This window comes from Juglans microcarpa x Juglans regia, chromosome 2D (assembly GCF_004785595.1).
Source record: "Juglans microcarpa x Juglans regia isolate MS1-56 chromosome 2D, Jm3101_v1.0, whole genome shotgun sequence".
In the NCBI taxonomy this organism is placed as follows: domain Eukaryota; kingdom Viridiplantae; phylum Streptophyta; class Magnoliopsida; order Fagales; family Juglandaceae; genus Juglans; species Juglans microcarpa x Juglans regia.
In genome coordinates, this window is record NC_054596.1 from 39,213,970 (window position 1) to 39,239,025 (window position 25,056).

Sequence of the window (25,056 nt, forward strand, 5' to 3'; positions counted from 1 at the left end):
AGAAAATACTCATATTTCCTTTTCTCTTTGACTCTACTAAACCAAGGAGAGGGATCTCATTAGCGAGAAAATTTTCAATTTCTAAAGCTTGACACCCATCATCTTATGCCTTCATGACATATTTTAGTATATAATTTCCCCACCTGAGAAATAATACTACTGAGTCAATGAGTGACCATCCAACTTCTAAACCTCTAGAAATTCTCACTAATACCACTACTTTCAATAAGTCTTAAATCAAATTAGATATAGACTTTATTAATATCGCATTAAAAAAAGCGCTAATAAAAACATCGTTTTGTGCAACAAGTGCAGTATGTGATGTTTTAGCTGCTAACTAGCGATATATCTTTATTTCTTGCATACTCAATATTTTTCATATTCTCCGATCCACTATAGGAGAGAAAGAGAAAAAAAACTTTGCAAGAAATTATCGTAGCCTAAAACCTATCTTACATCAGTGCAATCACGAGCACAATTTTTAGTTTAGGTTTAGATAAGTCATGCAAACCTCCAGGGTGCTTGGTATTACTCTTAAGAGGTGCTCCAAAGTTTATATATATGCAAGAACCTATCTGTTCTCACTAGAGAGAAATAAAACTTAAGCAAGATTACCAGTGCTAATACCACATAAAGGTGCACTGATAAAATCTTTTAAAAAATGAATGTGCCAATCAAGAATGTTCTCAACACGCTTGTGCACTCAGATTTTAATATCCTTACTCGCCAGACATACTAGCAAGTTTTAGAGAGTATTTTTTTATCTGTGAGTAATCTAAGTTACTTTAAGATTATAATCCTCAACCTCAAAAATATAGGAGCAATTAATCTTTGCATTACAAAAACAACGCGCAATTTCTACTATTACCCACAAGATTCTTAAAGGCAAAATAGTGATTTAGCTCTATATGATAGTTGATCCCATCAACTTCTATAAAAATTGTAGTGCATGCATCCCACGCGCACTTCCAATTTTATTCTAGACATTTTAGAGGTTTCATAATAATGATGGTCTAAGACTATCTGACACTCATAATAATCTTTATTTGTTTTCAACTACTGCACATGGAGGAGATTAATGCGACAATTAAATCGTATAAATAATCTCTAGGCTTTCTTCATGGTTATCTCATAGTTACTAAACTATGCCCATCTTATTTCACACACATCTATAAAATTTGCCGCGTTAATCTAAGTTAGAACAAAAATAATTACTACACGTCGCAAGATCGAAAATTCGCTAAGCTTCCTAATCATCTATTGCGCCTCAATATCTAATTATTAATTTTTAATTTAATTTTTGCGCAAATTTATATCGTATAGGAGATTAATTCCAAATCAATCTCAACCATACTCCCACTAAGATAAGCAATTTACCGAGTTAGTCACATGAAAAAAATAATAATTTCTCTCAGATCGAAGAAATTCATTTGAGCCAATCAGAAGCATGGACTAATCAAACTCGGGCTACTTAATCCTCTAATTTACACATTCTAAAAAACTGAAGACAATTCTTAAAAATAGTCTAACAATACAAGTGATAAAATAAGCTCGTACAATTACATGTTATCACAATACATGTACAAAAAATAATCATCACATTTCATTCAAATAATTATTATTCACAAAAAATAATAATCTAAACAATTTATAACGTAAAATAAAATGCCAAACAAATGTGAAAAAAATAATATCATGGCAAGCATATATTTAATAACCATAATGACATGCAAAAATATTTCAAAAATATTTTATGCCACAATAACATGCTCAATAAATAAGTAAAATCAGCAAACTTACTAGTAATAAGCTCGAGCCTAAATGGTTGAGCTAATTGTTCTTGTGTGTGAGGTTGAGTTCAAATCACCACCCAAGCATTTTGCACAAAAAAAAAAATTGTGCCACTGAATTTTGGACAGCCAATGGGCCGCACCCTCATGGGCGCCCAGCTGTTGTGCAAGCCTGAGCCTGCTGGGCTTGTAGCCCAAATAACCCAATGGCTCTTTTTTTTTTTTTAAAGAAAAAAAACTTAAAAAAAAAAAGACTGATGCATTTTAAATTGAAGAACATAATATGGGCCTGACTTCAAACAATCTGTTTATTGCAAAAAAAAAAAAAAAAACATTTCAGCCCAAGCAAATAAAAATCTCACACCAAAATGTGATTTTAAAAAACAAGCCCAAGTCAAGCATTTTTCTAGCCCATAATCAGATATACATCTAAACCCAAATATTATTTCAAAACAAGCCCAGGCCATTAAGTCTGTAGAGATGAAACACAAATAACTATTCATCTTCTTCCTCAAACCAATGGTTACAGTGCTTGTAACGGAAAAAAAAACTGTAACCGAGGCCACATCATGTAACCGCCTGCTGCCACTTTATGTTGGCACGACGACACTCGTTCGGCCACTGGTTCTCAACGGCCGCAGCATCGTGGGCAGCGAATCACCGTCGGCTACGCCGCACACGTTCGCAGCACTCAACTCTGCGGAAGGCAGAGACTGTCGCACCATCCGTGTGCGCAACTCTTCCCGTAGTAGAGCTTGCCCTGCTACGCAGCAGAGCTCGCAGCACCCCCATGGTGCACACTGCTTTGCATGCAGTAGAGGACTGTACAGCAGAGCTGCAGTGAGCAATGCGCAACGACCAGAGTACCGCTGCATTGCACACTGCCTAGTGCGCAGCACCATCACGGGCTGCGCTGCTCCGGCCTGCACCACGGCATTGCACTGCACCTCTAAATACGGTGCTGGACGCGACGCTGGTGAAGGGCAGAGCCATGAGCAACGGAGCATGGTGCTGCCGATAGCTCTAGCCTCTACCACTCTGTTACACAAGCAGCCCTCCATGACAGCGCCGCTGGTTCATTATCTTTACCACCGTGCACTGTGCGCAGCCATCAGCTGTGGGGTGCCACCACCTGCAGCAGAGCACTTAGCTCTGCGTGCAGCAGAGGCCCCACTGCATCTAGTTGCTCCCCACCACCTACGGGTGAGCACCGCCCCTTAGTAACACATCACCCAACGGATGCCCGCAACAAGCACAGTGCCATGAATGGCACAGCTTCGTGGTACCCCGACGGTCAATTTGTCGAAACCATCGTAGGGCGCGGAACCTCGTGTGTTGCCGTACTGGCAACACCTTATTGGTGCGTGCAGCTTTGTCCGCTACGCCACCACAGTGCGCTCTGCTGCCTCTTGTGGTGCTGTGTAGAGATCTGGAGAGCACGTGCACGGGTCCTTATTGATGCGAGTGGGTGGTTGCAGCCATTCCACAGCGGCACTACCACCCTAACAGCCAACCTCGACAGCCATGTTACATAACATCATGCATGGAAAAATTTTTTCGTAAATGAAATACAACATGCACGTCAAAAAATAAAAAAAGGGGGAACAACAGATCTTACTCTGATACCAATGTTAGAAATGCTAGATCAAAATGTATAGCGGAAGCGATATTACCTCATAGAAAATATCTCAGATCTAGTGTGATTATTCTACGGATTCTTCAGCGTCGTTGTTCGTCCACGATCTTCACATTGATGGTGGAGTGTGCTACATGGTAATACCAGAATAACACTCACACGTTCCACAGCCTAGATGCCATGACTAGAGAGAACCATTTGAGAGAGAGAGAGCTTGTTTTATCCAAGTGTATATTCCAAAGAGGGGAAGAGACTATGTAAATAGTCTCTCTAGTGTAACCCCATTGCTGGCTATTAAGAGCCAGCCATCAAGCCTCATGAAGTGGCTTAAGAGCCACTTCATAACCCCCAAGAGGAGGTGAAGGAGTGCCCACTATGGATGCTCTTTTTTTATATAAACTTAATTAGTATAGGTTGAATATATGTTGTTGTTGTGGAACTATCTCGATTCTCTACCTAGGAATTAAGGATCACCCAAAAACTGGGAAAACAATTAATATAAGATAGAGATACGATGACTGATCAGAGCAAATTAAGGTTAATATAACAGAAGTAAATATGCAGAGATCGAAGAAATCGGGGAGGCCATCAAATTTCCCAAGTAGGAGGCATATTTGTACGTATTACTTTATTAGTAGCAAAATGATACTCAGATTCATCGAAACCACATTCCAAGTGTAACGCCCCATTCCCAGAGGTCCGGAGAGTTAACTCTTAATACCTCAAATCAACTTAAATAGTACAACTATAAAATCCGAAAAATCTAATAAAATATTAATCAATTTAATCAATCCAAATGTCTAAATTCCTCCATGGGGACGATAAAGAAAAACTCAATAACATAAATTAAAAACTCTCTAAAACTCGAAATTATCCTTAACTCATCAAATCAAAATATCTTAAACATAAATTTGGTTTACTAACTACGACTCTCAAATAAGCACTTGTACTTCCTGGCACTTATTCCACTCTGATCATCACACCTGTTAAACCTTTCTATTCTTGTTTTCCAGCTGAATCATAAAAAATATCTGAAAAATATATGGAGATAAGGGGTGAGTAACATGCATTAATTCTAAGAACCTGCATACTGCAGCATGCACGTCCATATTGATGATGAATTAATAGTGTTTATGCCATTCTACGTACGTCTTCCTGCCAACGTATTTGTTCGGGCAATGTTAATTACGAAAGCATGCATCAAATTAAACATCTTTTGTCAAAATAACATGCATTAATTCTAGCTACTTGCACTCTTATACCCCAATTATGCTCCATGCATGTCCCTAGCTAGCTAACTCGAGCAAATGTTCAAGTCCAACCAATTCTTCTAGAATTTCATCAGGGTTTGTAAACTTGGGTCTTCCACTATTATCATGCGAGTTAAATAAGAGATTTAATCTAAGTATAAACACGGTGGTACTCTCAAATTATCATAAAATAACATATTATTAAGAATTTTTACATAATCATCAATTTTATGATATGATATATATCGCTTGATATTATATGCATTTACTTCTAAACTATTACTATGATGGTTGGGCATGGAAGAACTAGAAGTCCGGATATTAATGGCTTGATCAGGGCCTCAAGCTTACGGCCTCTAATAAATGTGTAAGGGGTTTTCCCCCCTCTATCGGCCCTTAAAGCAAACTCACGAGAGACTAATAGGGAAGTAAGTCGGAGAGTCCGATCAACCCCAATCGAGGCCAACGACCCTCCCCTAATTAGAGTCAGTGGGCCTCTACAGAATACTCGGCCCATACGCAGGAAAAGCAGACAGTAGGGGTAGATGAGACGCGCCGCCCTAACACCACCCTGATGATACCCTACCCTCAGGAACCTGCACAGGCAGGTGGGCAAGAAATATGGAGAATCCTTAATCTGCTGACAATAGGCATGGAGAGACTTAACAGAAAATGCCCATAGGATAAAGTGAGTCAAGGAACTATGTCGTATTAATGGCACTACTATCCAGAATCCATGTTGCATTAATGATGCCGTCCCATAAGCCATGCTGCATTAAAGGATTCTGACAAATAAATAGTAGAAAGGACATAGGTTCCTCAAAGTCAGGGATGAGTTGTCCCCACCAGAAACCTAGTATAAAAGCCGATCCTCAGGTACGAAGAATATGCTCTCTGATTCCTCTAAACTTACGCACAAACTATTAAGGGGATATACTGACTTTAACATCGGAAACTCCCCGGCCACCACCAAGACCTCCCACTCTTTGTGTTTGTTTAAGTGTGCAGGTGAAAGACCGAAGACCCGAGTTGCTAGAATCCGATCCAAAGGCGTGTGAAATACGAAGTTAACAAAATGCATTTCCGATTTTTTTAATGTGGAAAAAAAAACATGGATGGAAATAAATTGGGTTTTCCATTCTTGACAGGATGGAATTGGCTTCAATTATTGGTAGGGGTGGCCATTCGTGTTGATGGGTTGTGTTTACGTCGTGTTAAGTTATGGATATTTAATTATATGGATTAACTCGAACATAGTATGTTAAGCTATGCGGGTCAAACCTTCAAATCCTGTCGTATCACCCATTTTTACTCATTTAATTATTAATTAGAAATTGGTCAACACGATACGACTCACGATTTCAACTCATTTCATGTAAATGAGTTGAAGTTTGAACTAGCCCACATAATCCATTTGACCAAATTAACATAATTTCACATAAAAGTTAAAATATATATTTATTAGTAGCTACAACATCTATAAAAGATAAGACTACCTACTGACAAAAAATATCAGTATTTCTAAAATTTTAACCTATCAAAACCAATATCACAAACTCAACAATAACAAATATGAGCATAGGTCCAAAATTAGTACAATCTCTACAATAAAATCATAAGCATATTGAGAAATGACATTAATATTAGGAGTGTAACCGGTTCGATTCTGTTCAATTTTGGAAAATTTTTGGAACTGAACCAGAATACACCGGTTTTGAAAATTTAAGAACTTATACAGACCGAGTCATTACCAAAATCAGAACTTTCGATTTTTTCAATTTCGGTCTAATCTGACCTTTTTTTTTAGTTTACAGTTTACACATATGTCACTACATAAGTTTAATATTATAGTTTTTTAACACTAAATTTAATTGTTAGGATTTAGTATTTATTATTAAGAATTACTAATTCATTAATGTTTAATCATACTAATGAATAATAAGATTAACTTATTGGTGAGATTAACTTATTAGTTATAAGATTAATAGACAAGATTAAAATCTCATGTTATATTAATTAGCAATTTAGCATATAATATAATATAAAAAATTATATATAATATAAAAACTATATAAAAATTATTTTATATATAATATAAAAAATTAAAATATATATATATCGGACCGGTTCAGTTAAAACCGGTTTTCAAAATAAGAAAACTAGTACCGAATTGGTTTCAGTTCTTAATAATCAGTATCGGACGGGTTACAAACTGGACCAAACTCACCGGTTATATTCGGTAATTCAGTCAGTTCAACCAGTTTTTCGATTTTTTTACACCCATAATTCATATTTCAACTCAACAATAATAAAATTATAATTTTGGAATAAAATTTAAATGAATTATTGTGGGTTGACTCGTTATTGACCTGAATCTATGTATATCAAATTTAATCCTATTAATTTTGTATCGTATTCATATTTAGTTCAAGGATCGTGTCACCATATTACCACCCATAAAATTTTTTGACAAACTTGCATTAATATATATATATATATTTATATATTATATGTATGTATGCATGCATGCGTGTTTACGCATAATGTCTTTCTTTTTGTGATATAATAAATGGTTTAAAAAATATTATACGTTTTGAGAGGGTGTGGACTGTGGATGGTATATGCAATTGATTTTTTCATAATCGTTTTTAAATTTTCCTTGAACAACTGTGACCGAATGATTTTCTCTGAAAATATGAGCTGGGTTCTAACCAGCTGAGCTGGCTCGTTAATTATTAGTTATGCAAAATATTCTATTTTGTGCTCTTCCATGAACTTACAACACAATTCGCAGAATTTTGAAACTTTCTTCCCATTTGTTAGTTGAAATAGTATAATGCTAATTAATTATTGACAAATTCTCCCGTTCAGATGATGATCTCCTACGTACTTCTCCCGCGTCTCCACGTACTACTGCTGCTTGCTGTATTTTAATATAAACAAATAATAAATTCTCATAAACTTGTCACTCAAAAATAAAAATAAAAATAAAAATAAGTCTTCAAAAAAACTTGGAGTAAACCCATGAATGATATCATCTACAACATATATATATATATATATATCTATACACATGTTAGAATACATATACAGTTCGTATTTGTCCATACAGTCGTCTAAATAATTTTTTAATTATAGATTTCGCGAGAGAATTGTGAGTGAGATCGAAATGATGTATGTTATTTTTCCTCGTAATTGTCTTTTCCCACATACAAGGTGGTAGATGGTAGATACAGATATTCTCTAGGACAAGCATATTGACTAGTCAACCCCCAAAAAGTCAATATTTTTAAGTTTTGTTGAAAAACTTCACGCGGCAATCCAACGAACTTCGGCTGCCCGAAGCGGAATAGACCAACTCCAACTCCACCTCCAAAATGCTAAGCACCAATCGTGTTGACTATAAAGTGTGTACGTGTCAACCATCCAATGCCACAAGATTCCTACGACTCCGTAGCCCATCTCTCTATAAATATAGAGACGGAGTCGTTGTCCCTCCCTCACTAACTAGAGCTATCCCTCCTCGATCTAAAACAGAGCACGAAAGAGAGAACAGGGGCGACCTGAGCTTACCTCCAAAACGACACAGCAATGGCAAAGAGACTTGACATCGTTTTTCTTGCAGTAATAGCTGTTGCAGCTTTGCTGCAAAGCTCTGTGGCACAGACTTCCCATACGGTGGGTGATGCCTTGGGCTGGGCCATTCCTCCTAATGGCGCCTCAGATTACAGCAACTGGGCTGCCGGCAAGACCTTCGCCGTTGGCGACATTCTTGGTATAACAACCAAACTTTTCAAACGAATCATATCCATATATATGACTGAATAAAATAAGGTTCTGGGTTTTGAATTTTGAATTTGATTTTGATTTATTTGATCTTTTGCAGTCTTTACCTATACAGCCGGCCACGATGTAGCCAGAGTGACCAAGGCAGCTTTTGATGCCTGCAATGGCACTAGTCCCATTTCCCTTAAAACGGACGGTCCCGTGAATGAGACTCTCAACGAGGCTGGGGAGCATTACTACATCTGCACCGTTTCTACCCATTGCAGCCTTGGTCAGAAGTTGGCAATTAATGTCTCTGCAGCTACTTCTCCGGCTCCTCAACCCAGCACTCCTCCACCTGCCACCACTCCAACAGCACCAACTCCGTCTGCTGCTGCTCCACAGCCTAGCAGTCCTTCACCATCGCCTTCCAGCGCCACCCCTCCAACCTCCGCCGTACCTGCTCCTTCCCGCACTGCCACGCCTCCATCCCCCACAGCATCTCCTCCTTCCCCCACAGCCTCTACTCCATCCCCCACCGCCTCTCCTCCATCCCCCACCACCTCTCCTCCATCCCCGCCCGCCACCCCACCATCCTCCAGCGCCACTCCGCCCACCAGCCCTTCAACGCCGTCTCCTACAGATGATGCTTTTCCACCTCCACCTCCACCTCCAAACTCTGCTACATCGCTCGGGTTGGGTGGCAGCTTATCTGCCGGCTTCTTGTCCATCGTCGTAGCCTTCTTGTATTAGACGTGATTCTGGAGAATCACTGCGAATCATTTTTACATATGTGATTGTTGGTATACGGATTGAGATTTTTTTTTGGGTTCAATTTCTGATCATAATAAAGCTGTTTTTCATATTTTACCGGTGGTTGAGTTTGATCTTGATTGATGTTTACTGCAATTGAAATTAGTTGGTGTATGAGCTCAAATTTTCAACGCCCACTTCGCCTCACCTTTTTGTCTCGACATGGTGGCCGGTTATGCGGTTACAAAATGGAACACTTGGCTTTCACACACGTTGATTTGTGTCAGAATTAAAGGCTGGATCATGGATGTTCATTCGATGGCTATTATTAGAAAGGATGATGGTTTGGGGGTTTCTAGTTAGAAATTATTTACATCAGTCACGATAGCTACATCACATCATGATGGGGAAGAAAAAAAAAAAAATCACATTGAGTGTGTAGAGAGTGTGACTTATCATTACTCTTCTAGTTGATTCATGAACTTGACAGATGAGGCTCTGTTTGTTTTTTTTTTTTTTCCGTTCAAAGGAGGATCTGATTAGAGAATTTAGGAGAGCTTCGGATAAAAAAAGTGTTTTTATTTATTTTATTTTATTTTATTATTATAATTTTTTAAATTTTTTATATAAAATTTAATAAATAATAAATTTTTTAAAAATTTTAAAATAATATTATTATTAAAATATAATATTCTAATAATATTTTATTTTATTTTAACTCATTTTATTTTAATTTTCTATCAAATCTCTCGTCAGAATGATTACGTAACATGAGTTATGACTAGTTAGAATGTGATCATTGACGAGTATTAAATTATTTTTAGAAATGATAAGGAATCAATTCATTCACAATTAATTGATAATTACCTAAAAAAAATTCTTCAGTTTACCACACATTCTACACTCTATAAAAAATATAACGTGGAATGTGAGATTTTTTAATTTATTTGTGTTTTAAATTGATATGTTTAAATTTTTTGTTGTATCCGTTCTCAATTATTTTAGTTATGATTGGAATTGTTTCTCTCATACTTAAAATGAAGTGGCAAAAAGAGAAAATCCTGCAGCCTGGAACTGGCTTGAAGGACGTGTCCACCTGTAATGAAATGGTTCCAATTAAGCAACTGCAATTCCAGCCATAATGAAATGGTTCCGATTAAATTATATCCCTCACTCTGGGTTGCAAGTAGTTGGGTTGGCCCTTTCTTGGTTTGCATAATTTGTATATATGGACATCGTTTTAACTCTGTTTGCCCTTTCAAGTGTGGCTATTGGTTTTGAAAAATGATAACCTTATAATTATTTTATAATTCTGCATGAAATGGATGTGTTAAGGACGTATTTCACACCACCAACTGTACGATGGTATTGATGTTGCAGAATAGGCAACGCTCTATGCCCTGCATAAACTCTTATACTTAAGTCAATAACAATATATATATATATATATATATATTTATATATATTAAAGTGTGTAACAAGAGTCTACCTTTGTTCATTACCTTTACCGATCTATTTATAGAAGAATGTGGTCTGAGGGCCATTCACCTTGCTCCATGCTCTTCTGCTTGTCTCCCATTATCCGCCTATTAATTGAAAAAGGTGTCTCCTATTACATTGGTATCCACTCAAGGATGTTATCCTTGCAGAACCAGGGATGTCTCTCCTTGAGCTGTGGGCCTTTTTGTCTGAGGGAACCTTTAATGAAGGCCTTCGACAAGCCTTCTAGAACGTATGGATGGGCCTGGGCTTTAGGGATGGGCTTGAAGCCTAAGGGCATAAATATCACCTTCAGGATGGTAGTTTCGTAATATTAAAATGATTTTTAATGGAGTGACATAATTTTATTGGTTGTTTGAAAATTAGTTGTAAAATATTTATAAAAGAATTGTAGATGTATCATTACCCATTCGTTTTTCTAAATTAGCCAAATTGCTAGTAATTGTAAGAATAGTAGAAAAATACTTTTTGTTTATGTATTACATTTCAATGTACAGAAGTATTTGTACACAAAATGTTATTCTTTACAGTTGTACAATGTAAAGTAGGAATGCATAGATCATGGGATTATCCTGCTGACTTTCCTTCTTGAGAATATGACTTGTGTTGCATATCTGTAACAATTGAATCCTTGGGGATTTGAGCTGAATTTATGGAGGCTAGAATTAAGGAGAGGGCTACATTCTTGGGATCTTCTGTAATTTTTTTGTTTTTTTAATCAAAACATGCCTCTGTATTTCATTAAGAAGTATCAATTACAATTTTGTCCTATAAAATCAAGCTATACAAACCCTTAGGGCCATCTTCCATCCACACTAACTCTTCATTTATGTTCAAAGCAAACTTTGCTAGAAAATCTGCAGCTTTGTTTGCCTCTCTAAACATATGAGTAACTAACCAAGGAGATTTGTTATTTAACATTCCCCTTATATCTTCGATTATCTGGCTTCCCCACTCCCAATTCTCATCTCTTCTATTTACTGCTTTAACAATACTCAAAGCATCCCCTTCGAACTCTGCTCTACCCACCTGCATCTCCTCACATAGCTTTAAAGTTTTCCACAAGGCAGCAACTTCTGCTTGAGTAGCAGACATGGCATTAAATTGTGGCATACAAGCAGATAGCAGAATATCCCCCAACTGATCTCGAATCACAATTCCAACTCCCATCCTCTTACTATCCTTCATAAAAGCAACATCCCAATTGACTTTTGTTTCCCCCTCCGTAGGCATCTTCCATCTCACCAACTCTCTTCTTATAAGATTTTCCACTTAACTTTCCATACAGTTTGCTTCCTTAAACTCGACAATTGTCATCTCAACTTGTTTAAAAATAGTGGCAGAGCTAATAAACTGTGCTTCGAATATGAATTTGTTTCTTCTCAGCCAGTTGTTTCTTAAAACTATAGCAACCAGTTCCAATTCTTCCACACTCAAAGACTGTGTCAATTCCTCCATACAAGCCTAAAATCCACTTCTTTTGATGACCACTTCTGAACTAGACTACTCTCATCTACCTAGACATCCACTATTGCACCACAACTCCAAAGCACATGACAGACTGTTTCTTCATATTGATTGCATATTGGACAACAAGAACTTTCAAGCACCTTCCTTTTAAACAAGTTTCTTCTTGTTGGCAAGTAATTATTTAAAGCTTTCCATAAGAACATCTTAATGACCCTTGGGACTTTTAACGTCCAAATGTCACTCCATCCTTCATTTTCAAAAGAAGCCTTTGAAACTCCCTTATTATCCTTCTTCTTCTCTGCATTTTAAAGTGATATGCAGATTTCACATTGAAGACCCCACTCTTTGAAGGTGCCCATATTTGCTTATCTGGTCTACTAGTTTTACTTATAGGTAAGCCACAAATACTTCTAGCTTCATCTTCATTAAAAACTTCCTTCTTCACATCCACCTTCCACTCACCTTTATGTTCATCAATTAGCACAGCCACCCTAGCTTCCTCAGAGAAACAGTTAACAGGAGATTGAACTTGTACAAGGATAGTTGAGCAATCCACCTATCTCCCCATATTTTAATACTCTCCCCATTGCCAACCCTCCATACTAACCCCTCTTTTAACATATCAATAGCCTCTTACAAACTTCTCTAGATTAAAGAAGGACTTCTGCTTAGATTTGCCTCCAACACATTGGGTGATTTATAGTACTTGTCATGCAAAATCCTTACTGTAATGGACTCTAGATTTAGCAAGACTCTTTAGCATTGCTTGGCTAAAAGAGCTTTATTAAAACTCTCTCGCTCCCTAAATACAAGGCCCCCCATATTTCTTTGAAGCTCCCATTCTGTCACAGCCCATCCACCTTATCTTTTTGTCATTTTCTTTGAAGCTCCACCAAAACTTTGCCATTTCAGCTGCTATTTTCTTGCACAGTTTTTTGGGAGTGCAAAAACACTCATACAATAAGCTAGAATCGACTGGATCACAGCTTTTAACAGAACTTCTTTCCCAACAGGAGACAGGAAGTGATTCTTCCAGTTGTTTATTCTTTGTCACACTCTATCTTTTATACCTCTGAAAGTATCATACCTGGATTTCCTAACCATTGCAGGTAATCCCAGGTATTTTTCAAAATTGTTCTGAACTCAAGCACCAAGGTCTTCTATAATTCTCTCCCAGTCCCCCTCTTCTTCCATTCGAGCTGAACATGATGGTTGTTTTCTGTTTGTTGAGGCATTGCCCTGAAGCATTTTCATATAACTGTAAAATGCTTCTGATCGTCACCCATTCCTCCCAACATGCCCTTCCAAAGATAATGCAATCATCAGCAAAGAAGAGATAAGTAAGCTTTACTCCTCCTCTTGCCACTGCCACAACTCTAATCAAACCCGCCCCTTTTGCCTTATTTAGCAAACCACTCAAACTTTCAGCACATAATAAGAAAAGATAGGGAGATAAAGGACATCCCTACCTTAGACCTCTCGATGGTGTTATCATCTCTCCAGGCTATCCATTCAGCAAAACAACATAAGAAACAGTGGTGATGCAAGCCATGATCAAACTAATCCATCTCCTTCCAAACCCCATTTTCAGCATAATTGACTCAAGATAGCTCCACTCAACTCTATCATAGGCTTTTGAAATATCTAGCTTTGAGACCATAGCCCTCATTTTACCCTTGAGTCTGGTTTTCATAGAGTGTAAAGCCTCATAAACTGCCACTATATTGTCAATGTTCAATCTGCCTGGGATAAAGGCACATTGATTTTGTGAGACCATTCCATTTAACACCTTTTTCAATCTATTTGCCAAGGCTATTGCAATGAGCTTGTACAAGACATTACACAAGCTTATTGGCCTGAAATCCCCCACCTTTACAGGCTCAGACAACTTTGGAATCAAAGCTATGTATGTGAAGTTCAAGGATTTTTCTATCATGCCACCATTCAAAAAATTGAGAGCTGCTTCACTGACCTCTTCATTAATAGTCCCCTATAAATTCTGATAAAAACAAGCATTATAGCCATCTGGACTAGGTTTGTGATGGCCCATATCTCTCAACGCTGCCTCCACTTCCTCCCTACTAAATCTTTTTCCCAGCTCCTCATTCATACAGCTTGTTACTTTTGTACTAATGGATGTATGCATTTCTCAATAGCCTCTCTTGAAGGAGATTCAGATCTAAATACATAAGAAAAGAGCCTTTTGAAAGTCTCAACAATCTCATCCTCTTTAACCCTTAAAACTAATTGAGCATCCATTACTGAAGACACTTTATTTCTTCTCTTTCTTTGATTGGCACAAGCATGGAAGAACTTGGTGTTCTTGTCTCTCAAGTTATACCAATTTCTTTTTGCCTTCTACTTCCACCTTATATCCTCTTACTCAAGCAATTTCCCAACCTCTTTTTAAAGCTCTTTTAATTCAGCTGCAACCTGAGGACCCTCCACATCTTGCAATTCTTTTATCTTCTTTTCTTTTTCTTTTTTTTTTATTTTTTTTATTTTTTTTATTTTATGGCAGCTCAATGCTTCCTCCCCTTTCCCTGTCCCTCTTTTTCAATTTTTAGCTCACTGCTACATCTTTGCAACAAATTATGCATCTGCTTGATGGGTTCAAGTGTCAACTGTTTCCTCTCCCAAACTATTTTTTTCACCATCATCTCATAATCCTCCTCCTTTAACCAACTCGCTTCAAATTTAAACAGAAATATTCATCTCCTTCCCCCATATCTTTCATTCCTTGCAGTCATTAAAATAGGTTATACAACAACTCCCAAATAAATTTCCTCTTGGCTGCCTCAGGGTGCCCCTAAAAACCAGTGAAATTCCACTCTTTTGCACTACCTTCTTTTACTATAGCATTTATATGCCACTGTGCGAAACTAGTGATTTCCACTTTCACTCTACCTTCCCAGAACAGAGCCAAACTCCATCTCCTTCTAAGTGAGTCAACCACAAAACAACCATTCATCCCTAGCTTAGTTTGCAATTCCTCCACTCTTCTTGTTTTCACCATAGTCTCCATCAAAAATACCATAAGAGGCCTCTTATCCTTAACCAAATGGTTAAGGTCTTAAACTGTCCAATGGTTGTCAAGCCCTTGGCAATTCCAGCATAAATCTATCATTGATCTTGGAGCAGCCTCCAACATACAATTTACATTCAAATCCCTCAGCAGCCTCCACCATACAATTTGCATTCAAATCCCTCACTTCAACAACTCTTATTCTCATTCTTTTTCGTCCCCTCCACAATCCCAGCCTTTTTTATGTTACAAACTGCATTTCTTTTCAAAGTCATATTAGAGGCTAGAGACTCACCATGAGCTTTTACGACACGAGCCCTCCTCTTCCAACTGCTAGTTCTTCCCTCCTTAATTCATCATCATGCTGCAAGTTTGCTGAGGAAAACTCACTAGTAGTAGCAGATGAGATTACCTCCTTAAGATCTTCCTTCGAGCTCACTGTAACTGGTGCTAGGACAATTTCTGCTTTGATCACCTTTGTTCCTCAACCCTTGTGTCATCCCTACCACCTCTGTCATTCCTATGCCACCCTCTATGCTCCTTTTACCTCGAACCAATACACCTCCACTTGTCACATCTTCTCCACTTTCATCCTGATCAACACTAGTAGAACTTCCCCCCATTCCTGTAGATTTTGGTTGTCTATCAACTCTACTACGACTAGCTGTTGAGGCATTCATCCAAGCCCCAAATTGCTTTGAGGAACCTCCTTCTTGTGAACCTCCCACCTCTCCTCCCAAGCACCCCTGTCTAGAGTGCATTATACAACCACATCGAAAGTAGATCCTAGGTAATTTTTCATACCTAAAAGGATCTAGATCTGCTTCCTTTCAAAATTCATTATCCTCCCTCAAGCTAAAGGTCTTGTAAGCTCGCACTCCACTTTCACCCTCAGAAATCGACCCTAGGCCAACTCGTTCTCCTCCCCCTCCACTTCTAACACTCTCCCAATGGATTTGCCAATATCTTCTCCCATTTTCCAGTTCATCCCTCCCAGAGGCAAATTATACATCTAGATCTAGAAACTTGTCGTTGAGAAATCAAGAAGATGAGCCTGCGTACTTCCATCAAACGGCTTTAATGCAAATAGATAGCTATCAAACAGTCATGGACAACCAACATGGGCTCTGTTCCTATCTCCCCGATTCGCAAAGGTCACCACGAAAATATTAGATCCAATCTCAGTAAATTCCATACACATATTGACTCGCCAAATCTTTTTCATCGTCTTTCTCACAACCTCCTTTCCAATGACTCAATCCGAGCAAACTCTTCCCACTAGACTCCTTTCACCCTTCCTGCATAACTCCTCCATATCTCCCAAATCCACTGCTATCGAATTACTCCCCTCTTCATTCAATCTTAATCACTCCCACTCAACTTCTATTTCCTCCATCTTCAACCTTCACTGCCGTCATCAATGGCAGACTTCACCTCCCCTTATTCCTGCGAGAATAAAATAGACTAACTAACTTCTCCTCTGTCGCCTTCTAGAGGAGAGAGAGAAGACTGGGATCTTCTGTAATTACTCTAACATTAATCTCATCATAATATATTAAAGATGCATATTGTAATTTTTTTAGTATTTTATATTATTCTACAACATGTATGCGTCACTCATGATAATTAAATCCATGACTTCATCCATGACGATTAGATTCACGATTTAGCTATCATTTTTTATGTCTATAAAGAGGTTACTCTTTATTCCTATAAAAGGAGAGCATACAAGTTGAATTATAAGTCAATTGGTTCTTCAAATGCTATTCTTATTCACTTTTAAAATGGATAAAAGAAAATAGTTTTGGTTCGATTCATTCCAAATTAAAATTAGAAAAGATTGTACCCTTGGGCCATTTTTGCTTTCCCCTACACAAAAAGCATTGGCGAAAACATAAAAATTTGAGAGCAAAGTAGAAATGTTTTGAGATATTCTTAGAGGTAGATCTACTTTAAAAAAGCCAAACCTAGGAAACTAATCCATGCACTTGAAGAACTCCGTTGTACAAATGGTTATATTTGCTTTCTCTTATAACAATCTCACATTTGTATTTAGATAAGCGACACACTTACCTCACACCAGAGGAACTTGAGAATCTTTTAGACAATTTTTCTATATGGCTTCTTCACTTGCATATCTTTGTGTGGCTTAAGAATAATCAGGAGAGCACTCTCAGTAATATTCTTACAAATGCAAACTATATCTTTCTCCTAACACAATGAACAACATGCAGCCTACATATTGTAACAAAATTCTAGGAGAACTCTAAAAAACACATAAAATCAAAACTCTATATATCTCCTAGCACAAATCATATGACCTTCTCAATTCTCTATATAATTTCATGTACATAGGCCCTTTAAATGGAATGGAAAGCAATTGAAGTTGTGAAAAGCGATGAGAGAAAAGTAAATTAAAATAAGAAATCAATCACATGACAAATATTCATATGGTTCGGCAACATGTCTACGACCATGGAGCTGTAGAGGATTTTATTATCTTGAAGAATGACAAAATATACTTTATGGTAAAATACACTGTTCCAGACTGGTTATATTGTTCATAATTACATATTTATATGGTTGTACAACAAAAACTCTAATTTCACAATTATTGGATTATTCGCTCAAACTAACTCTTTGTCTGATGTTTGCTTGAGAGATATGTCGAGCGAACTCTATTTTTGAGTTTCGCTCAATCAACCTTTTGTGCAAACATCGAGTGAAGTTCTTGTCTAGCATTTCTCGAGTCACAAACAGGGTCAAAATTTTTCATGTTGGCTTTCTAACACCATCTCAAATTAGCTTGTCTTGATCATACGAAGTAAATCAAGAGATATGGTTGTTTTACTCCACCGTCTCATTCCAAGTCGGCAAATTGTGAAATACATATTGTAGGTCATGTTCGAAGCCCCATTTTGAGCTCGATGCCAAGCATGGAACAACTCTCAATCCATATAGATTGAACCTTATCCAAGTTTTGTTTGACGCCGATATTATTAGGGAAAAAAAAGTAACAAAAGATTAATACCTTAATCATACCTTTTTTTTTTTTATATGTTTGATATGATTTGTTTGTATCAATGCCAAAATATCTAAATCAACACCAGTTTGATTCACTTATGATGATTCATTCCTTGTAGTGACGAATTCAATTTCTTTGGATGGCTAATATCTTCAATATATGATGATCAACAAAAATATAAGAAAAAAGGATGCAAATTATAGTTTGGAAAATGATCAATTTGAATATGTTGATGTTCTCGTGCATTAGGTTATGTGCTAGTATATTTCAATTGATCTCTAAATATGTCAAAATGCTATGAGCATATATTGTTTTCGAATTTTTGGACTGGAGATTTATTTCCTAATCCTGATCATTTTCTTAGGCATATTTCTCCAATACTCATATACTACCAGGACAACATTTCAAGGGAAAACATTGTCTTTTCAATAACATAAATTTACTAGTTCACGAGTCAACTTCCTATTATATTAGAGTATAGATCATATTATTCTTCAATTCATCCATCTTAATGCTTTGAATAAGATTAAAGTTCTTTTTGTTCTTACAGTTGGAGATAAGAATAGTCAGTGGTCCCACTCAAAGAGCTCATGAGTATATGGAGAATAACCTTATAAAGTCTATTTATTAGATAATGGTTGTTCAGCCCTAATATTCAGGAAATAACCACCCACACATCACAATTATCATACCAAACAAAGTTGACACGTTGCAAGTATCTATGGGTTTAAAAAAATGATCACTCCGTGAGATGGAAACGGGATGGGGAAAAAGTGAGAAAATACTCTCTCTTTCGAACTTCACTAGAAATAGAAAAGGAGTGACTAACTTGATCATCAGAGTGTCTCTGGTCTTTCGGGACCCAACGAAATTCTAAAGGAGTTAAAAAACAGACAATAAAGAAGAGGGTCATATCATCATCTTGTTGGTATTCTCCCTTGATCGGAAATGCACCAACACTTATCAATTTTTTGGTGGTTGAATAGTGCAATACGTTGATATTGATAATGGGTTAATTACACTTTGCCCCCTCCAACTATCACCCAAATTATAATGTGCCTCCAAAACTATTGATTGCATCAAAATGGACCCTCTTACTATCAAAACGTCTCAATCCTCCCTTTCGTCTACAATGAGCGTTAAATCGAACGGAAAACTCACCCACGTGCTTCTCACATGCCAATCCTTCAATGTAAAGACAAAATCACCTCTCACTCCATCTGCTTTTCCCAAACTGAACTTCATATATGAAAATCCCCAAATCTGAAATTCGAAAACCCTAACTCGGAAACCACTAACCATCGATCGATTGTTGTTCGTATTGGTGTTTCGTTCGTCTTCGCACCAATCTGAGTGGCTTCATCAAACATTTTTGTTCGTCTTCATCGAGTTGGTATCTATCTTCTTCGTGCAGAGGTGTGTCCATCTCGAAATGACTCCATCTTTGTCTTCATCAAATTTGCATATTTTTCGTCTGAAACTGAGTAATTTGAAATGACTAATGTTTCAGTTTTAAGGATTTCCATGTCCAATGTTGCACGTGGGTGGGTCCAATGTTGTATGCTTCCTAATATGACGCTAATGCATTGCTGAGCGGTGTTCGTTGTCCCAGTTTGAGAACACAATAACATGGGGGTGTTGTTGTTGTCTTTATTGTTGGGTTGTGACAAAGAGGTGGTCCCTTGCATAGGAAAAGGCACAAATTTATCTATTTGGTCCAATAGTTTACTTTTGTTTACTTTATGATTGGTTTAATTATTGACTACGGTCCTTAACTAATTTAATAGATAATATTTTGTAGGATGGCTACAAGGAATTTATTATTTCAAGTCCATCATGGTGGGGTTATTGATAGGCGGCAGAATGGGGAAAATGTTGGGGGTAAGACTAATGTGTACCATGAACCATATGATGAGGATCAACTATCATGGATTGAGATACAGATGATTGTGACCAAGTATGGTTACCATCATCCAGGTGACCTAGTCTATTATAGACACTCTGGCTTGGGGATGCACAATAGTCTTAAATTACTTACATCTTACCATGATGTGTTGTCTATGATGGCTGTGCTTCATGGTCAACAAGTGGCTCATTTGTATCTTGTGTCTCATTCTCGAACTTCAGTGCACTAGTCTTCTTTGCATGATCATCATGTCGAGGAGGATGTGAGTGAGGATGAGGAGGAAGCAGAAGCACGTCACTTTGGACTTAATGATCCATTTTGGAAAGAAGTATTGAGTAGTGAGGATGAGTTGTATGACATGATGTCAACACAGTGGAAACATCGAGATCAAAACTTGCACAACCAAGGAGCAAAGGTGTTGAGTCTCAAGTGACGGTTGATAATATAGAGCTACAATCTTTCTCAGATGTTGAGGATAAGGAGGATGAATGGAGGAGTCAGGACAGAAGTGGTCCAAGGTGGCCAGAGGAGGATGACATAGGTATAAAATACTCTTCTATTTTCTTATTTATTAATTTAGTGTTCATTTTTTAGAACCTGCTAAACAATGCTTGCTTTCATAAATAGCTCCTGAGTTACCCCTGTTTTTCAAAGGAAGTACAGATTGGTAGCCTGTAGAGAGGGTTTTAAGGCTGGTTGTAGACCATTGATTGGTTTAGACAGGTGTTTCTTAAAATGACCATTTAAAGGGTAGCTCCTATGTGCTGTTGGTAGGGATGCAAATGATAACATGTACCTCATTACCATGGCCATTATAGAGGCAGAGTTAAAGGATAGTTGGGGATGGTTTATTGAGACACTTATATCCGATCTTGGAGAACAACCTAAAAGTGGGTGGACATTTATTAATGACAGACAAAAGGTAATTTTGTAAGTCTTTCAATATAATCTATTAACTAAAACCTATTAAATGAACCACTCATCGAATATTTTTTGTAGGGTTTAAAGCCAGCAATGGAGGAGTTGGTGCCTTACAATAACAGTCATATTTGTGTCGGGCATTTATATGCCAATTTTCGAGATATTCGCCACAAGGGTGTGGCTTTTAAGAAGAAATTGTGGCAGGCAGCTACAACATACACCGAGAGGGATTTTGAGAGAGCTATGGAGGAACTGAAAGCCCTCAATCACCATGCATATGACTACTTGAAAGTCATAGACCCATTACAATGGTCTAGAGCATAGTTTAACACATTTTCAAAGTCTGACCTGGTAGTGAATAATCTCAATGAATGTTTCAATGCGTATATTCTGCAAGAACGGGATAAGCCAATTGTGACTATGGTGGAGACCATACGAAAGAAACTAATGGGACGGTATCAGTTGAAAATGGAAGCAATTGCTAAATGGGAGAATACAATCACACATCGGATAGTTGCGAAGCTTGAACTTATGCATGACATGTCCATCTATTGCACTCCAACATATGCAGGATGTGATCAGTTTGAAATTAACAATGCTAGTAGGCAATATGTGGTTGATTTGGAAAAGAGGATCTGCTCATGTTTGAGATGGGACATGACAGGTATTCCATGCCCGCATGCATATACATGTATTGTGTATTCTGACCAAGACCCCAAAGGATATGTGCACCATTAGTATAGTGTGGAGATGTGGAGGGCAGCATACGATCCTTTAATTTACCTTTTGCCTACTGAGGATTAGTGGCTCACTACCGCATACGAGAAGCCTACTGCTCCTAAGGTTAGGAAACAACCTGGGAAGCCAAAGAAATATCGAAGAAGAAATGAGGACGATTAATAAGTAGCAAACAAGTTGAGGAAAACTGGTGTGCATATGACCTATTCGAGATGTAATCAAGTTGGTCACAACAGAAGAAAATGTCCACATGGGAACGCAGGCACACCCTCCTTCACTTCCACAGCAGAATTTCAAGCTCCTTCATTTCCAAATGAACAAGTTAGTGGCTACTTCTTCCTTATTTATTATACATTATTCATTTACATATTGCTTGAAAATGTTGAGAATGTTAATTTACATTTAAATGTGGTACTAGGTCATTTCACAAACTCCAATGTCAAAGCCTTCACAACCAACAACCCAATCTATGCAAACTGAGTATGCTCCATCGTCGTTGCCTTTGCAGACAGCATGGCAAACAAGTCCAACAGTGCAGACTCCTCTGTCAAAGACTTTGCAGGCAGCATGGCAAACAAGTCAGGCAGGTCAAACAAATCAACTACAAGCCAATGTGGGTCGTGTAAAGATGTTGGTCAAACGACCACCCAATAGGTGGTCTGCAAGACTTGGGGGCCACCACTCACAGACTAGTACACGTAGACCTGTGTTTGTGGATTTAAACGCAGATACAAACAATCTAACACAAGGAAAATTGTGTTCTTGTGGCAATCCTGAAAGGGGAGGCATGCAATTCAGAGTTGGTCAACTGTCACCCAACACCCAAATGCCTCCTGCCAAGGCTAATGCATCAGTGCCACCCAACACCCAAGTGTCTCTTGTTAAGGCTAATGCATCAGTGCAGAAAAGGAAGGGTGTATAGTCATTTTCATGTGTGGAGAGGATAAACGAAGATAAAAAGGGGAAACGGAAGTGACTAAATTGGCAATATTGACTTGGTGTTGTAATAGTGTAGTTAAGGTTTAATGACATTACTGTTATTGGATAACTTTTTTTGTAATGGTCCATAGTTTATATTTTTGGTTTTATGGTGTTATGGTGGCATTCCAATTGAAGGATTTTAATATGTAGGGTAACATTATTATTAATCATTATCAACACAGTAAGTTGTTGCCACAAAATTCACTCCATAACCAAATTACATACAATAAGTGATGTTCAATACAATAATCAAATTCAAAACAACAACCACAGTCAATACACATTCAAAAAATTACATTAACTAATCATACATTATCATCAAGTAATGGTGACCTTTATCAGCATGATGGGACATTTTCATGTAGATAACAGCAACAACCAAAACAATTACAATGACACCACACCATATGTAGTTATTGTATTTATTGCTCAAGTCTTTAAATTTTTCTTTCTCCTTATACAAAAACTCTTTGATATGCTTCATGCACTCCCTCTCCATCACTAAGTTAACCTCCAATTTTGTATATTTTTCCTTCAACTTATTGCATAACTCTTGGATATGCTCCTTGCGCTCCCTCTCCATTACTAAGTTAGCCTTCAATTCGGAATTCTCAATCTTGAACTCACGACTCCGTATCAGGAGTCTATCTTGTAGTTGACCAACGACATCTCCGCACGTGGAACAAAAATCATCATCTATCCAATAAAAAAATGTACAAAACATGCCTCCACCCCTATGTTGACAACCAGACGTTCTTCACTTTGAAATGAAACCATTTTTTGGCATTAATAAAATGAGTCGTTTTGGCCATGGAGTTTGGGGATTTTCGGATATGAAGTTTTGTTTGGAGAAATGGAAATCGATGGAGTGAGAGGTGCTTTTATCTTTGCATTGAAGGATTAGCATGTGAGAAGCACGTGGGTGAGTCTTCTATTCGATTTAACGCTCATTGTAGACGGAATAGGGGATTGGGACGTTCTGAAAGTAAGAGGGTCCTCTTTGATGCAATCAATAGTTTTGGGGCACATTGTGAATTGGGTGATAGTTGGAGGGGGCAAAGTATAATTAACCCAAAATTTATGCACTACATTGGTTTATATTGATAATTTTGAAATATAACAATATTGTTTTGAAAATAGCAGCCTACCTCCTGCTTTATATTCATTAAGTATATATAAAGTACATAGCATCGACTTTGTACAGAGGTTTGGTACATAAACTTATCTCTATCTATCACATATCCTTATCTACAATATTTGAATTACAAGTGATTGATAACAAGGTAATATCAGCAAATGCATAAGGTGTTAAACTCTAGCATTGGCTTGATTGAAATTTATCCCTACCATTCTCTTGGCAATTATCGTTGATACTCACACGGGTGGAATTGGAGTGGGACATGGACTTCGGCTCTCTGAATTGTGTGCAGAAGGAAAAGTTGTCCTAACATCCCCTTTCAAGCTGAAGGGAAGGGCACAAACCAACAACTTGTCACCAAGTTGAATGAAGCAAGCAGAAGTCAAACCTTCAGTAAATTTATCACCAGCTGAGCAAAGGTGGAGATGAGCTTGAGTGGAATATCCTTCCTGCAAGCCTTCTCTCGAATGAAGTGGTAATCCACTTCAATATGCTTGGTGCTAGCATGGAATATAGGATTGGTAGCAAGGAACAAGGCACCAAAATTGTCGCACCACAAAGTAGGGGCAGAAGGAACAAGGAGGTGAAGCTCACGAAGAAGCATATTAACCAATACAATTCTGCAATAGCCAAAGCCATAGCCCTATATTTTGATTATGTGCTTGATCTTGAGACAACAGGCTGTTTCTTCACACTCCAAGTTATTAGACAAGGTTCAAAGAAGATAGCATAACCTGTGGTAGAGAGACGGTCATCCACATTTCTAGCCCAGTCAGAGTCACTAAAGGCATTCAAATCTAGGGAGCCTTTGCCAAAGTATAAACCATGATGAATGGTACCCTTAAGATACCATAACACCCTCTTTGCAACAGTCCAAATGTGAAGGTAGGAAAGTGAATGAATTGACATAATCGATTCATAACAAAGACAATTTTTGGGCATTTCAATATGCATTACTAAAGTGCTCCAATGATTTGATGATACTCAATAATGTTGGGGAAAGGTCACCTGTTGAATCGTTGATTGGGAAAGCTTGACTCCTAAAGCAAAAGGACTGGAGTAAGGCTTTGCACCAACCATTTTGGCTTGATGAAGGACATCAACAATGTATTTAGTTTGAGATAGGTGCAAACCAGTGGCATCTCAGTGACCTTGGAT

General features: G+C 37.7%; 1 protein-coding gene across 1 annotated transcript; it reads left to right on the forward strand.

The window, feature by feature from the left end:
* Window positions 1–8,167: 8,167 nt before the first annotated feature.
* Window positions 8,168–9,366, forward strand: LOC121250002 (uclacyanin-2-like). Its single transcript, XM_041148904.1, has 2 exons — window positions 8,168–8,451; window positions 8,563–9,366. The coding sequence occupies exons 1-2, from the start codon at window positions 8,268–8,270 to the stop codon at window positions 9,192–9,194; spliced, it is 816 nt and encodes a 271-aa protein (XP_041004838.1). The 5' UTR covers window positions 8,168–8,267; the 3' UTR covers window positions 9,195–9,366.
* Window positions 9,367–25,056: the final 15,690 nt, after the last annotated feature.

Coding starts and splice junctions, on each gene's coding strand:
- LOC121250002 (XM_041148904.1), top strand. CDS start 8,268: ATGGCAAAGAGACTTGACATCGTTTTTCTTGCAGTAATAGCTGTTGCA. Junction 8,452..8,562: donor CGCCGTTGGCGACATTCTTG/GTATAACAACCA, acceptor GATCTTTTGCAG/TCTTTACCTATACAGCCGGC.